The sequence below is a fragment of the Colletotrichum orchidophilum genome (genome assembly GCF_001831195.1).
Source record: "Colletotrichum orchidophilum strain IMI 309357 chromosome Unknown Scaffold_11.1, whole genome shotgun sequence".
NCBI lineage: Eukaryota > Fungi > Ascomycota > Sordariomycetes > Glomerellales > Glomerellaceae > Colletotrichum > Colletotrichum orchidophilum.
Genome location: NW_019172967.1, coordinates 111,182 through 126,717, shown reverse-complemented (window position 1 = coordinate 126,717; position 15,536 = coordinate 111,182). Strand labels below are relative to the sequence as shown.

The following is a 15,536-nucleotide window of genomic DNA, read 5'->3' as shown; positions in this document are numbered from 1 at the left end:
AGCTGGACCCTACAGAGGTTGGAAAGTCTTTGCTCGTGAGTTGAGACTACTATCGCCGGGCTGGGAGTCCTGTCGTCTAGGTATTGTCAAGCAACAGACAGCGGACGCCGAATACAAGCCCGTCCTGGGCAGCGTCGATCCAAAAAGAGCCCAGAGACTTGGCCCTTTTGGGGTAGACCGCCGACACTTGCGTTTCTTGTTTCCTTTCAGCAAATTCAGCGTCTTGGAGCTTTTCTTGTCGAAGTCGCTCGCGTCTTTGTTGGTGGTGACTCGGCCCACCTATTGTTCAACTTGTTCGGACTGCTCAGGCCGCTAGCGCGACGGAATGTCGCTGGGATGGCGAAACGACTGCATAGACCCAGCTCGAAAGAGAAGGCGATGATACCCAAGTGGAATTGAAGCAGCGGATGCCATGGGAAAGACCGAAAAAGCGCCACCGTCGGCATGAATGGGAATTGGCGCGACAGAGCTTCAGTACAATATTTTTCCTTGTGCAGCACAAACTCAGCTGAAAAATCGAACTTTGGACGTATCATTGTCGAGTCTGGTGCCTAGAAAAGCAAGATAGTCGAATGCAGCCACATGGTATCTGCAGCGTTGCAGTGCGTGTTGCGGGCGCGAGATTTGGTCGTTTGATTGTCGAGACCCGAGGCGAAAAGGACCAGTACCATAGGTTACACGCCGGCCGCTTCCCGATTGGCCCGATAGGACGAGGTGTCTTATACCTGCTATAGAAATATTCCACTCGAAGTACATGGGTACACTGGATCACGTCATCCAAAATGGCACATGTCAGGCTATCAATGTGCAGCTAGACGGCACAAGGAGATATCCGAACAGTGACACCTTCGTTTCTGCAAGGCACAGGCGGGAAGGAGGGTGCCGGTGAAGGATGCCGCGCCGGCGAAGCAACCAAGACAATCTCATCTAACCATATACGGAAACGCCGTCTAGGATCTGCTGCCATCAGGACTACATCGCAATCTGCATCAACACCTTTGGCAGCGTGCCAGCGTACCAGCGTACCAACGTGCCAACGTGCCTAGCTTTCCCGTCCCTCCACCCCCCCTTCATTGTCTGTCTACGAAGACCTCTGCCGGCTCCTCTCTCTCTCTCAGCCACCACTGTTCGACCAACACATCTCTCTACGTAGTACGACGTACAGACATGGGATGGGCATGGTCTACTATGTACACACAAACACTGTTTGTACGCCATACGACCCCTGGAAATCGGCAGGCCAAGGCAATGTCACAGGCTCAGCAAGCCACTCTCGCCCACCTAATCTCTGGCCATCCCGTCTCAATCATCCCATGTTAACAATTCCGCCCGAACATCACCACTAATGGGATGGCGGTAGTCTCACGTCTTACGCCCAAATCCCCTCCAGTCTTTCTGCAAGTTACCGTGATGCACGGCTCTCAGACGAGACAGATTCCGAGTGTACACCATGCCCAAATCATCGCCTCATACTTTTGTGGAAAACACGATGTTGCTCCCAAAAGCAAGCAACAACAGGAAACCAACTCTATTGGGATTAATGAGGCAAGAATCTACCCCCACACCTCCAGAGGTGTGCTTCAGGTTGACCCACGACACGTGATTTTTCACCACCGCCCATGACTTTCACCGCGGCTAGTGCCCAGCTGAGAACTTCCAATGCCCTCCTACTTCAGATGTAGACGCCGTTGTACCGTACTTTGTTCAAAAGACCGATGCCTTTTTAGACCCGAAACACACAAACCCTCTGCCAGGACTCGGTCTGAAGATCACTGTTATTATACGAGCGTATCCCCCCCCACCCCCACCCACGATGCAGAGACAACGGAAAGCTCAGAGACATTATTGGGCCGGACCGCTTTAGGTATTCCTTTCCCCAGTACGAGATGTTCCCTCAACCCCCCGGCTTGCTCGCCCAAGTGGTTGACGAATAAGGTTACCAAGACCTCGGAAGGTCCTGCCAGGTCCTGCCGTGACCAGGGGTCTGGGTCGAAAGTGGCTAGACTCCCAGAATCAGCTGTCCTGCAGCTTGCGGTATGCCAATTTTAGCGCCTACACCCTAGTTGGCCGGCGCAAACCAAGCAAGTGGGCGGAGGTTTTCAATGGTCCAAGACCTCTCGGGGGCTTGCTTTGCGGCAAGGCTATGCTGAGAGAGGCAAGGACGGGAAAAAGGCCTGTTCCCCTCTCGGTTGTTGATATGACTTAGCTTTCTTGCGCTTCTTTGCTTACACAACTTTCTTGAAAGCACAACCTAGAGCCTCAGGAGACGGCCGATTTAGACCGCGCTAAGTTAGGACGGTTCTGGTCGTTCCTGAGCTAGACTGCCCATCATCGGCCGTTCTCCTGTTTCTAACCTTTTGTTTTGCCGGCACGCTGTTGATCACCATTAACGCTGTATTCTTTTCTGACCAGGTCATACTATCATGTCCCCGGCCTGGGCGAGCGTCGCGATCAACACTGTCGTTGCTGGTGTCTGCTCACAGGTATTGTCTCGGCTTGAAGAGAACTCTTGTGCAATCTTCCCGTGTCATCCCGCCGGCCCATGATCAACTCGCTTTCTCTGATCGGCATCATCATGATGGTGCTCGACTAAGGCAACACCGATGAGCTAGCATGCTTTTGGCTTCGCAGGGGTGTCGATGGCTGCTTCACAGTCTAACGGCTTGGCCATGCAACGCTTGGGGAGGCACCGCTCATGCGATAAGGCCTCGAGTCTCCATTGTCGCCTCCATCGACGCTACCCCCTCACGATGGTGGAAAGCTTCTCTGCTTCTTTGTACCTGACTACCGGCTTCCCACCCAACGCACGGGTGTCGCCAGCTTTTTCAAGCACAGAGTCAGGAATCATGCCGCTTGTCACCAGTCCCAGCTAAGCTGAGAGTCCGTCTTGAACGGACGACTTAGGCCTGTGGAACCCAGGTTTGCGTGCGTGGTCGACGGCGAGTGCTTGCGACGCCAACCGTTGTTTGTCCCTCCCCCTCCCCGATACAATCCTTGACCAGCGCCTTTTATTGCTGCATTGGAGGCGCCCATGGCTGCCCATCTCGTTTTGACGTACTCAGCTAGACCGGGCAATATTGCTCTCAGCTCCCGGTGCCCCCGTGTATGCGGCTTGACTAGACCTTTGTCCCCAGGATGGATGCCTTCCGCACTTGCAGAGTCTCTATGCTGGTCCCGTCTCACATATCTTGAACCGATTTCCCGTCCCCTGGACTACTGGTTACCTTGAGCAGCATTCCATTCGCTTACAACCAACGATCCTCCTGTTCTTTCTTCACCTAAAGACGGGAAGCGGTTTGACCAGTTTGTGGTTCGTTCGTTTCACACTCCCCACACGATGAAGGCTTTCAAGACCTACTTCACGCCCGACCAGGCGTCGGGCCAACCCGTGACCGAAACGTCGAACTCGAGTACACTGCAACCCATTGCACCGCAGCCGAAGCCGCAGGTGGCCGAAAAACCAGCTCCTTACCGGACCTACAGCACCAGAACATCCGCTCGACAGTCGACAGTGAGCTTAGCGCTCACTGCCGGTATGAGGGACAAGCATGCCAGCAGCATCATCGATCTCAGGGCAGATGTCACGGTACACAGCATTTACCAGGATCAGCTCAGGAAGATGTATGCTTCGGCATGGAACTTGGGAGAGGGTGTTGTCCTCAAGAAGGGCCGTAACGATTATGTCTGCGCCCCCCCTCAGCTGTCGACAGTACCGAATGGGTTCTTCGACATGGTAACCCAGCTGAACGTCAGCGTAAGTCTTCAAAGAGTCTCGGGATATTGGCTAGTTCTGACCAACAACTTAGTGTGCCATGACGGTCAACACACCTGTCATTCAATCCATCATTCATGGGCTCCTACATAGCGGGGAGCCCTTGACTTCGATCCCTCTTGCCGGGGGTTTGCAGCTTCAGGTCCTTCAAAGGATGACCGATCTCCCTAGGTGTCAAAAGCATCACTTTGCAGCCTTTATCCTGGACCCTCCTGTGCTCACTGTCTGGGATGACGATGCGAACAGACTTCATGCTCGCGCAGAGAGCCTGGAGCACATGATCATTTCTTACATTTGGCGTAATGAGACTGGCGAGGAGGAGGAGACTGACGAGAAGAACGAGAAGCAGCCCGGCGTCAACGTCGAGGAACTCTCTCCTGCTGCACTTGAAGAGGCCCTGAAGACAGAGGCAAGGCCGATCCGGCTGACCAGTTCCATGATGGTTGCCTTGGCCCTTTGCCTGTCCGTCATGTGCATGGGTCTCGGTTACCGGAACCTGGCTCTGCAGTCCGCCGTCGACGGCAGCTACGTGCGTTGGGCGCTCGTGGTGGCTACCCCGTTTACGCTTTTCATTAGTTTGGTCAGTAGCATGAAGCGAGACTGCCGTATGACTTCGCACTAACACACTTCCCAGTTCTTCTTCCTCTCCATTGCCGGAAATATCTTCCAAATCTTCGGCCCAATCTCATCGGTTCACGCAAACTCCAAGAACTTCTCTGGTAAAGCACCTCGCCGCCTTAGCCCTCACCGGGGCGAACTTCCCCACGTCACCATCCAGATGCCTGTCTACAAGGAGGGTCTGAATGCTGTCATCAAGCCCACAGTACTGTCTCTTAAGACCGCAATCTCTACCTACGAGATGCAGGGCGGCTCCGCTAGTATTTTTGTCAACGACGACGGTATGCAGCTCATCAGTGAGGATGAAGCCTCGGCGCGCAGAGAATTTTACGAGGAGCACAATATGGGATGGGTTGCTCGTCCTGGCCACAACCCCAAGCCTTCAGACCCAAGCGTGCAGCCTTTCATCCGCAGAGGCAGATTCAAGAAGGCCTCCAACATGAACTATGCCCTGATGACTAGCAACAAGGTCGAGGAGAAGCTCAAGCAGATCAACCGCGGAAGCAGATGGAGCCAGGACAGTGAGGACAAGGCCTACGAGCAAGCTCTTGCCGAGGTTCTCGAGGAGTCCGAGGGCCGAACCTGGGCTGAGGGCGACATTCGCATGGGTGACTACATCCTTCTTATCGACTCTGATACCCGTGTCCCGCGCGACTGCTTCTTGGATGCTGTCAGCGAGATGGAGGCTTCCCCAGAGGTCGCTATCATTCAGTACACTTCCGGTGTCATGCAAGTTTCGGACTCGTTCTTCGAGATGGCGTAAGTGGATTCGAGTCACTATCCCCGTCCCCGTCACCAGCTAACGTTCTTCACAGTGTCACATGGTTCACGCAGATGATTTACACCATCATTACCTTTGCTGTCTCCAACGGTGATATCTCTCCGTTTGTCGGCCACAACGCTGTCCTCCGCTGGTCTGCTCTCCAAGATGCTGCTTCCTACATGGAGGATGGCTACGAGAAGTTCTGGTCCGAGTCTCACGTCTCTGAGGATTTCGATATGGCCCTGCGTCTTCAGACTGCCGGTTACTCTATCCGATATGGTGCTTACACGGGGGATGGCTTCCAAGAGGGTGTCTCTCTCACGGTCTACGATGAGTTGGCCCGCTGGGAGAAGTATGCTTACGGCTGTAATGAGCTGCTGTTCCACCCCTTCCGTTTATGGATCATCCGCGGCCCCTTTACACCCCTTTTCAAGCGCTTCATCTTTTCCAACATTGCCTTCTACAGGAAGATCACGATCCTGTCCTACATCGGTACCTACTACGCCATTGGAGCGTCTTGGCTTCTCACTCTGATGAACTATTTCCTAACGGGATGGTTCTTTGGCTACTACGACAAGTACTACCTCGATTCGTTCGCCATCTTCTTTTCCATCCTTATCGTCTTCCCTCTCAGCGGCAACATCGCCTTGGCTGTACTTAGGTATAGACTTGGCCAGAAGTCCCTCATTGGAGCCCGTAAGTTTTCCTCTCACCTCCTGCAATGACGCAACGCAAGATTGCTAACCTTCCACCTGTAGTCTGGGACAACTTCAAGTGGATGCCCGTCTTCACCATTTTCCTCGGTGGAATTTCGCTCCACGTCTCCAAGGCTTTGCTCTGCCATTTCTTCGAGATCGATATCCAGTGGGGTGCCACTTCCAAGGAAGTCGAGCGTTGCAACTTCATCGAGGAAATCCCCAAGATCATCAAGAGCTTCGCGGGCACTTTTGTCTTTACATTCGCTGGGGTTGCTCTCATCGTTTGCGGATACTACGTCTTCCCCGTCCAGTGGCAGATTCGCACCTTTGCGACCATCTTCCCCGTGGGCATCTGCATTACTTCGCACTTTGCGCTTCCAGTGCTTCTCAACCCCGCGTTGATGAAGTTCACCTTCTAAAATGCATATTTTATGCGGCCATTTAATGAACATAACATTGCTTTCCTTCTAGAAATGGGATCTATAGACGGAGTTTAATTTGGCAGAAGGGTTTCTCCATGGAGGCATAGACTATTGGCAGCGTTTTGATGGGTTTCTTCACTTACGCCACGGGCTTGTTCCTTTTCATCTGGTCTTGATGATGACGAGCCGTGATGGATACAGCACGATTTAATGTTTTCAATATTTATATACCAGGCATATCCACAGATATCCAATAAAAGAAGATAACTAAAGCAATTTGCTAGAGAACATTTATAGTGACTTGCAGTCCCATCTCCTTGGCATCTGGCTACTTGATTTGAGGACCTCGCAGGATCAATCGGCCGACTCTAGAGGAACCTCGAGCTTGATGTCGAACTGTTCATGCCTCTACTAGGAAATAGGCAACCATCACCAAGAAGCACCTATTCAAAATCCAGTTTCAAGGAGCCGCAGCAAGGTAGGGGCAAAATGAGTCAAAATTTGACCAGCCGATATTGCCGGTGACAAGGCTCTCAAAGGTTACTATTTAACAATCATGTAAGAAAGCCTTGGTTTTCTCTCGACCTGCTCGTGCAAAAAGCTTGGTCAGGCAACCAATTACATTTTGCAATATCTTTGGACAGTAGAGTAGGCCTTTGCAGATTTGAGCCGTGAAGCGCCTGTGGCCAGCAGCAGATACCTGCGTATCCCCCCCCCCAATAATACGATCGAAAGAACAAAATTGCCGATGACCAAAAATTACAGTAAAACGCCGTGTAGAAATGCCCTGCCGTTCTTCAAGCTCTCTTTTTGGTGAACCCAAAACGCCGTTCCAAATGTGCCAAACATGAAAATCCCAGAGGAGCCAGGAGGGCAGGCAGCATCATCAACCCCCATTGTCCCATCGTCTCCTCCCGTCCATTAAAAGCCAACTCAGCTGTTCGTCGCAAACAGGGTATCTTCGTCGCGCAGGTACTCGCCGGCGTCGGATTGCCTGAAGCAGACAACACCGGTGGGGTCGAGACGGCGCGCCTCGGCCGTGGAGCGGGCGGTGACGCCGAAGCCGAGGGGCTTGTCGTCCATGGCGTAGACGATGACGCCCTGGTGCTCGGGGCAGTCGTCGGACCAGCGACCGACGTGGGCCTTGACGATGTTGCCGCCGTACAGGAAGGGCATCTCTCCGTTGGGCTGGTGGTTTCTCGTTAGCACCTTTGGCCCAACCCCCATCTCTCTCCATTCGCAGACTTGAACTCGAGCCAGTCGTTCTATTACGTACCTTGACCCAAATCTTGTATCTTGCGTGCTCGCTGAGGACCGGGAGTGCGGTGACGTGCAGGCGGAACTTGCCAGTCTTGGTAAACTTTCCTGTGTTGCGCAAAGACAAGCAGTGGTTAGAATAAGCGGGAAGGGGGGTGGCTTGGCGCGCAAGACGTACCGAGACAGATACCGATGCTGAGGAGCTTGTCGCGGGCGATGCTGGTCGCCAGGTTGGCGACGGAGAGGCGCACGTAGTAGACACGGTCGCGGATCATGCGGAAGACATAACGGTCCGGCTCAGGGCCGTTGTCGAGCGGGGCGATGAGGTTCTTCAGCGAGCTGCCCATGTAGCTGGCCAGCTTGTTGAAGAGGGTCTCGGTCTCTTTTTCTGTGAGGGGACGCATCTTGAGTTATTGGCTCGTTGGTGTGTGTTTCGACTCGGGGCGAATGCGTGTTGGGACTCGGTATCAAAGGGAAAGCTTCTTTGGAGAGAACGTGCAGTAGAGATGCCGTTACCAAAAGGTGGGATGCAAGTCACTCGCGATGCGAAAGGGTTGGAGTAGCGGCAGAAACCCAAAAAATTTCGGGCGGTCTGAGGGTGTTCCAGGGTTTCCATTGGCTCAATTGCCAAAATCTCCACTAAAAAGTTCTTGATGGTCCCTCTTCCCGCTGCTTGTGTCCCAAGGGTCCCCGTTCAATCCCACCGTGCATCGTTAAATCTTCCTTTGGGCGAGGAGGAAAACTCTTTGAAAACCAACAGAGCTGGCCAACACCGCCTAATTCTCTTTGAAGATTCTGTCTCTCCCGATCGACGCCGCAGACAATAATACCATCGTCCACAATGTCCTCCAGAGCTTCAAAACGCCGCAGGCTCACGCCGCCGCCCGAAGACGAAAACGACCACACCGGCAAGTCCTCAAAGAAGATCCAAAAGTCCTTTTTCAAGAGCGCCGCCGGCTGGAATCTGGAGCAGGACTACGAGAACCGCCCGCGAAAGGGCAAGAAGGACAAGAAGGAGAGCACTCGCCTGCCCATCAAGACGGCCGACGGTCGCCTCGAGCAGTACCAGTCCCTGCAGGGCGACAACAACGACGATGCCGACTCGGTCGAGAGCGACGGCGAGTGGCTCGAGGGCCGTGAGGACGAGGAGGCCACGGCCGAAGCGGCCGCCGAACGGCTGCGCCAGGACCGCAGGAAAGAAGAGGAGGAGTCGGACCTGCCGGAGCCCGTTCAGATCCACCAGGCCAAGGAGGAGCTCGCCAAGATCGCCATGGCGCTGAACGAGGACCCGGAGGAGAACGTTGCTGCCTTCAAGGCCATTGCAAAGATTGGCCAGTCGCGCATCCCGGCCATCCAGAAGCTCACGCTGGCCACGCAGCTCGCCGTTTATAAGGACGTCATCCCGGGTTATCGTATCCGGCCCGTAGCCGAGGACGCCCCCGTCGAGAAGCTCTCCAAGGAGGTCCGGAAGCTACGTGCCTTTGAGCAGGCCCTCGTCTCGGGGTACCAGGGCTACGTGAAGGAGCTCGCAAAGTGGGCAAAGGCCGACATACCGACCACGCGGAAAGCCGGGCAGAGCATCTCGAGCGTCGCCATCTCGTGCGCGTGCACGCTCGTCAACGCGGTCCCGCACTTCAACTTCCGTAGCGACCTCCTCAAGATTCTCGTCAGCAAGCTCTCTAAGCGCAGGATCGATGCCGACTTCCACAAGTGCCGCCGCGCGCTCGAGACGCTCTTCGCCGAGGACGAAGAAGGGCGGCCCTCGATGGAGGCCGTCTCCCTGCTCGCCAAGATGATGAAGGCCCGCAACTTTGCTGTCGACGAGAGCGTGCCCAACCTCTTCCTCCACCTGCGCCTGCTATCCGAGTTTGCAGGTAAAGCGTCGCAGGACCGCGTCGACCGGGAGCGCGACCCCGGCGCCCCGCCACCGCAATCGCGCAAGAACTTCAAAAAGGAGTTCCGCACCAAGAAGGAGCGCAAGATGCTCAAGGAGCAGAGGGCCATACAAAAGGACATGGAGCAGGCCGACGCGCTCGTCAGCCACGAGGAGCGCGAGCGTATGCAGTCTGAGACGCTGAAGCTCGTCTTCGCGTCCTACTTTCGCATCCTCAAGATGCGCGTGCCGTGGCTTATGGGCGCCGTGCTCGAAGGCCTGGCCAAGTATGCCCATCTCATCAATCAGGACTTCTTTGGCGATCTTCTGGAAGCCCTCAAGGATCTTATCCGCCACGCACAAGAGGACGCGGAAGGTAACAACCGCGAGGACAACAACGACGACGATGAGAACCAGCAGGAAGAAGAAGATGATGATGACGACGACGACCTTGGGGGCGCATCCCGCAATACAAGTCGCGAAGCCCTCCTCTGCACCGTCACAGCCTTCGCCCTCCTCGCAGGCCAGGACGCGCACAACTCCCGCGCCCAGCTGCACCTCGACCTCTCCCACTTCGTAACCCACCTCTTCACCTCCCTCCCCTCCCTCTCCCTGAACCCGGACCTCGAACTCACCTCAAAATCCCTGCACATCCGGCCCGCCCAGGCCGCCGCCACGCGCGACAACCGCGTGAACCTGCAGACCACCACCGTCCTCCTCCTGCGCTGCCTCACGGCCGTCCTACTCCCCGCCTACCAGATCCGCTCCGTCCCCCCCTTGCGCCTCGCGGCGTTCAGCAAGCAGCTCATGTCCGCCGCGCTGCACATGCCCGACAAGTCGGCGCAGGCGGCGCTGGCGCTCATGCAGGACGTCGGGCACACCCACGGCAAGAAGATTGCCGCGCTGTGGTGCACCGAGGAGCGTAAGGGCGACGGCACATACAACGCCCTCAGCGACAGCGTCGAGGGCAGCAACCCTTTTGCCACGACGGTGTGGGAGGGCGAGCTGCTGCGGAGGCACTTCTCTCCCAAGGTGAGGGAAGGTGTCAAGTTATTGGAAAAGGAAATTAATAGCGCATGAAGAGGAGAGTGGTTGAGAGCAGGGGCAGTCGACCAAGTTAAAAGGAGTTGGGAAATGGGAAAGAAAAAGGCGTACCTTTTCTGGGTGTTGCGGGCTTTGGCATTTAGAGACCACATACATATTATATATACAGCCCATGATTACAACAGCATCTTCAGGTTCAATCTTGGTACCTAGCAGCAGCGGTCTCTCACACGTTGAATCTAGCGGTCACTCTTCATGGTTTTTTATTTTTGAGAAACTGTTGATTGACTTTGTACCTATACTGCTTGTGAGGTCGAACTATCATTCCTGAGCAAAGTGACCTGGGCAGCGGGCTACCGTCCCTAGAGGCAAGAGACCGCTTCTGCGAGAGACGTCTCGTTCCGGTTCCCCAAAGTCGAGAACATCCCAAAGCCAATATCAAACCAAACCATTCTCGCGTGCGGTCATCAAACTCCCTCTGGCTCATCGAATCCCAACTATCATCTGACGCGGATGTTCAGTGGCGTCCTCCTAGGCCTTTGTCCCCTCTCTGTAACTGCTCAAGGTCTTGCCGATATATGGCATCATCAAAGAGAGCCGAAAGAGACCAGATTTATTGCCATTACCTCAACAAACTGGGGACAAGGTTGCGGAGGTTCTCCTCTGCTTACCGAGTCGGGTTCGTGTCATAGCAGTAACGCCTCGAGGATTTCGAACCATTGCCCGATCATGGGGCGCAACAACTCAAACATTCCAGAATCGGTGGTGGTGTATGCACGTCTCTCGAGAAGGAACTAAGCGGCCCAGATCGAGGCATTGAGACCTCTGTCGCGGCGCAGTTGCTGAGCCGGAGGACCGGACAAGGTGTTCGAAGGAACGGGCGAGCTGTGTGAAGGACCTGGCAAGCTGCTCGAGGGACCGGACGAGCTGTTCGAATCCTCCCATCGGATGACCTGGAGATGATCATCGGGGTCGTCCACAAGGGCAGGGCTGGCGCCGAAGTGGAGGGGGAATTTCGCAGCATACTTGAGCAACACGGGGCAGTCTTGGTTGGAGTGTCGGTAGAGGATAACATTGACAGCGAATTTGTTCTTCACCGCAGTCGACGCAGTTTCCAGGCCAGAAACGTCAAGGTTGCCGTCAGCATCCGTATTGTGACGTGAAGCCGCCAAGCCAATAACGGGGTGGCTTCTCTTCGAGCAGTTACAGACGGCTTCGTTCATCAATGGCTCCGTTGCATTCTCCATGTGATCCGTCTCCTGTCTCTGCATCGTGGATGTAGTATCTTTGATATCTTTGGTATCAGCATCAGTGATGGGCGCAACACCATTATCATCTCTGGTACCTTCTGCCATTTGAGCGTTGACCGCAAGTGGGTCAGGAAGCTCTCGACCGGCTTCGAGCTGCCACAGAGCCCAGAAGAAAGAACCGATCTCTGGCTGTTTTTGAACCCCAGGGCCCTCAGTCATTGTGGCGGAGGCTTGAGCATCCTGCTTGGTGTCAACCGTCTCAAGAAGACGAGCAGCATGTTCATCATAGTCGGACTGCGGCCGAGTGGCTGGCTGATCCTTATCGAACAGAAGAAGAGCAGAAGTTAGGGCGCTCAAATCAGTGCTAGCAGCAGTTTCCACCATGGTATCTCTGTCCTGGTCCTTGACAGCGTTCGTCTCGTGAGCGGCCCACAAGCTCTTTCCCAAGCCATTAGGCTTCGAATGGGCGATCGTCTCGAGAGGAGCACCATCATCCTTCTTCAGCGAAAGCGGCAGGGCATTGGTCTGAGAGACGGCATGAACGTTCCCGGGAACGGCGTCCTTCAATGTCTCGGAGATGTGAACCTTGGGGCCAGGTACACTGGAGGAGGGACGGTTGGTGGGAGCCTCCTTGGGAGTGGCGGGAACAGGGGTAGATGCGGACGGCTGTGGTTTATCGGTATTCGTGAGCCAGCTGGCAAGGTTTTTGTCGATTCCTTTCGGAGAGTCAGAGTGGACAGCAGCCTTCTTTGCGGGTATCGCGGTGCTGGCCTGAGGAGTGTTGGATCCTGTCAACCAACCCGAGAGAGATGGGTCCACACGAGTAGTGGGAGACTGGATTCTGGCTCGAGTCACTTCCGCCTGCGTGAATTTGGGACGCGAGGAAGCGGGCGCAGAACGGTCTTGGAGGATTAGCAAGTTCCATGATATACTGTCAAGGAGTTGACTCACTCATCTGAACTGCATGAGTATCATATCGGGAATGGGTGACTGCTTTTCCGATACCGCCAGGCTTGCTGCCATTGCTAGAATTGTTCGTGCGTCCCCGGCCGTTGCTTCTGCCCCGACCACTACCTCCGCCACCTCTCTTGAACTCTGAGGCAAGAAGCTTGGCTGCTTCCATCTGAGCATTTCTGTCCATGTTGAGAGACAAATTGACAGCACGCCCTCTGCAGATCTATGAGGCTGGTATTCTCCTCTGGGTATCTGGTGATTCGGTTAGTACCAAACTCTCTCTCTTGGAACTGGCCATGGCTTGAAATCTCTCTCGCGAGCTCAATGGGTCAGAATTCTGGAACATGCGTAAAATGACAGGTTGAAGATACGGAAATCACTGAAGTCATTGAATTTGATATTGAACCTGATAGATTGGGGAGGCGCAGATCGACAAATGAAAATAGGTGATGTTTTTTTGGATGGGGTCCGTCTGAAGGAAATGCCTCGAAACTAGGAGATGAACATCGGCAAGGAAGCGGACGAGAAGTACTGACCTTGCCTCAACTGTGTGACTTGGTGGCCGTTTGTCTTTCTCAGTTTCTGGAAGGAAGACGAAATTCGTCTGGCGATGTCCTGCTACCTGCAGCGTCAATATTGACGTTGGCGGAAGACGGAACCCAAAGTGGAAAATCGTACCGGGCAGGACGGGACTTGGGTATAGAAGGGTGGAAGAAAACGCTGAAGGTGTCAGCCGAGTGAAACCACACTTGACTATCTCGTGGCTATAGGCGGAGAAGGAAGGTAACCAAGTTGTTGAGGAAGGAAAGATAACTTGCCTTGCTAACCTGGAAACAAGGGAAGATAGCTGGAAGAAGTGTCTTTCGAGGCAGGTAGGAGGAGCTCAAGAAGGAAATCGAAAGGTCAAGAGGCAGGCACTGGTGGATTGCCCTGGAGACTCATAGCACTGGAGGAAACTAGAGGAAACACAATAGATTCGCCTAGCTTGGGATACAGGAGACAATAAAACGGCAGGAGTATTTGGGACGGAAGGGGTAGTTGTGACGGTGGGAACAGTAGGGACGGCAGGAAGTTGGGACGGTGGAAGGATTAGCACGGGATGACATTGAAGAGTCCTTGGAGGATGCTACGTTGCTTCTCTCATGGGACCTTTGAATCACGCATGAAGACTTGACTGGCTGCTGGGTGTGAAGGACTAGAGCGTGGCTGCAGAAGAAATAACAGAAATGGGGAAATCACCAAGCTCTTTGTTGGATAAATAGTAGCACCTGTCAGCTGAAGTTCATGTTGACGCAGACAATCTCATCAAGTCAAGATATCGAGCAAAAACACGATTTCCATATTGAAGCGCCAGTATTCTCTCATCTTGGTATTGCCCATCTTCCTCGGTGCAATGGGTAGAGAGGGAAACGAACATGGACTGACAGTCGGTGCCCCTTTTTTGGCCAGGAGACTCAGCATATGCATACCACATGAAAGCGAATCCACCTTGGCAAGAGAGGGCAATGTCTTGAAGAAGCGCATGAGCAGACCGACTTGCATTGACACGCAGGGTGAGGGAATCTCGTTTCTATTTCTCTGTAAGAACGCTTTCAAGTCGAGTAGAAGACTGACGTTGCCGACCGTCTCACGCTTTGCCGCTCTTCTTGGCCGGCATCATTTTCTCGTCCACCTTCAACTGCGTAGGACGATAGACAGCATCTTTTGCCTCGTCCAACCAGGCGATGTTGACAGGCGAGACGTGCTGCTGAACGTAGTCAACCAGCGCCCTTGACATGGGAGCACCGACCCGAATTCCGATTGACGAGACCCTCGGGATGCCGACAGCAGCGCTGAGTTTCTCTGCACATGGCTTCGAGTACCCAACAAGCCTTGTCGCGGGCGCGGGCGCGGGCGCAGCAGCCTTGGAAGCGACCGCGACCATCTGGGGCAATTGGGCGTTGAAGGCAGACGACTGGCCGGAGCGGGCGACGAAAATAAGGGCGTATGGAGCGAGAGGGAGTGTCACAGTGCCGGCGACTTCGGTGCCTTGTTCTGAGCCTCGCTGTGTGGACGCCAGCCTTTCCAGGTTGCGAGTGATGCTTGCCAGACCAACGTCGACGAAAGATGCGATTTCGGGCAGAGGTGGGCGTTCGCTCTTCTCGGGTTCCTTGCTTGCAGCTCCCTCCTCTTTTCTCTTCCGTTTGGTAGCCCGTTTGCCTTCTGAAGGCTTAACGTGCCTTTGGCGGTGTTGTCCCAGTGGCGTTAAAACGCTGCGTGTCTGATTAGCCCAATTCTCTCATAGATGTGTACCAGTACACCAAGTGAGAGCGGTGGATGTCATGATATGCCCATTGCTGGAAGTTATAATGAGCGAGGCTGACAGGAATGTAAAGACATACCTGCATAGCAATTCCAGAATGGTATCTTGATCTTCAAAGGTGACCTCGGGCCTACAATGTTTTAGCAACCTGGGTAAATGGGCCAGGCAAAAGGTAACCCACCATTGTACTGATGAGTATGGTGTGTCAATCGAGTACACCAATTTTTTTCTTAGTTGGCTTGCCATTACGTGTGCCTCTTTCGACGTGGCTAGGCGTTGCTATGTATTTTCCGGAATGTAAATCAAGGAGTCACCGCCAGACTGAGCGAGATATCGTGCTCCAGTTGGTCAGTTCCGGGGTATGGAGTGGAATGAAGCTGAATCAGAACGTTTGGAAGATCTGAAGAGCCTTGCATAAACCCTGCATGCAGACCAGAGGCGTTGATTCCAATGATAATAGGAGAGAGGCTGGCAAAGTAAGACTTAGTAGGTAGTGTTCGGGGAGCTCAAAGCATGGCTCTGTCTTGGTCTCTAAGGCTGCTAGTCGTTGATCATAGAATAAAGCCAACAAGAGGGTCTGCAA

The 15,536-nt window shown here is 54.1% G+C and overlaps 5 protein-coding genes across 5 annotated transcripts; 2 read left to right on the top strand and 3 right to left on the bottom strand.

Moving 5' to 3' along the window:
• Nucleotides 1-3,235: 3,235 nt before the first annotated feature.
• On the top strand, nucleotides 3,236-6,270 carry CORC01_02011 (uncharacterized protein; the record flags this gene model as incomplete). Its single annotated transcript, XM_022613663.1, has 5 exons — nucleotides 3,236-3,754; nucleotides 3,807-4,352; nucleotides 4,407-5,149; nucleotides 5,206-5,849; nucleotides 5,912-6,270. Coding segments are annotated over 5 exons (2,811 nt in total), but the record flags the coding sequence as incomplete, so codon positions are not given.
• A 936-nt stretch (nucleotides 6,271-7,206) lies between these two features.
• Nucleotides 7,207-7,934, bottom strand: CORC01_02010 (60S ribosome subunit biogenesis protein NIP7; the record flags this gene model as incomplete). Its single annotated transcript, XM_022613662.1, has 3 exons — nucleotides 7,207-7,461; nucleotides 7,550-7,638; nucleotides 7,709-7,934. The coding sequence occupies 3 exons, from the start codon at nucleotides 7,932-7,934 to the stop codon at nucleotides 7,207-7,209; spliced, it is 570 nt and encodes a 189-aa protein (XP_022479753.1).
• A 437-nt stretch (nucleotides 7,935-8,371) lies between these two features.
• Nucleotides 8,372-10,483, top strand: CORC01_02009 (nucleolar complex-associated protein; the record flags this gene model as incomplete). The annotated part of the gene is made up of 1 exon (XM_022613661.1): nucleotides 8,372-10,483. One exon carries the CDS (start codon nucleotides 8,372-8,374, stop codon nucleotides 10,481-10,483), a length of 2,112 nt encoding a protein of 703 aa, XP_022479752.1.
• A 758-nt stretch (nucleotides 10,484-11,241) lies between these two features.
• On the bottom strand, nucleotides 11,242-12,838 carry CORC01_02008 (uncharacterized protein; the record flags this gene model as incomplete). Its single annotated transcript, XM_022613660.1, has 2 exons — nucleotides 11,242-12,599; nucleotides 12,649-12,838. The coding sequence occupies 2 exons, from the start codon at nucleotides 12,836-12,838 to the stop codon at nucleotides 11,242-11,244; spliced, it is 1,548 nt and encodes a 515-aa protein (XP_022479751.1).
• Nucleotides 12,839-14,278: 1,440 nt separating this feature from the next.
• Nucleotides 14,279-15,199, bottom strand: CORC01_02007 (uncharacterized protein; the record flags this gene model as incomplete). The annotated part of the gene is made up of 3 exons (XM_022613659.1): nucleotides 14,279-14,903; nucleotides 15,033-15,083; nucleotides 15,135-15,199. The coding sequence occupies 3 exons, from the start codon at nucleotides 15,197-15,199 to the stop codon at nucleotides 14,279-14,281; spliced, it is 741 nt and encodes a 246-aa protein (XP_022479750.1).
• Nucleotides 15,200-15,536: the final 337 nt, after the last annotated feature.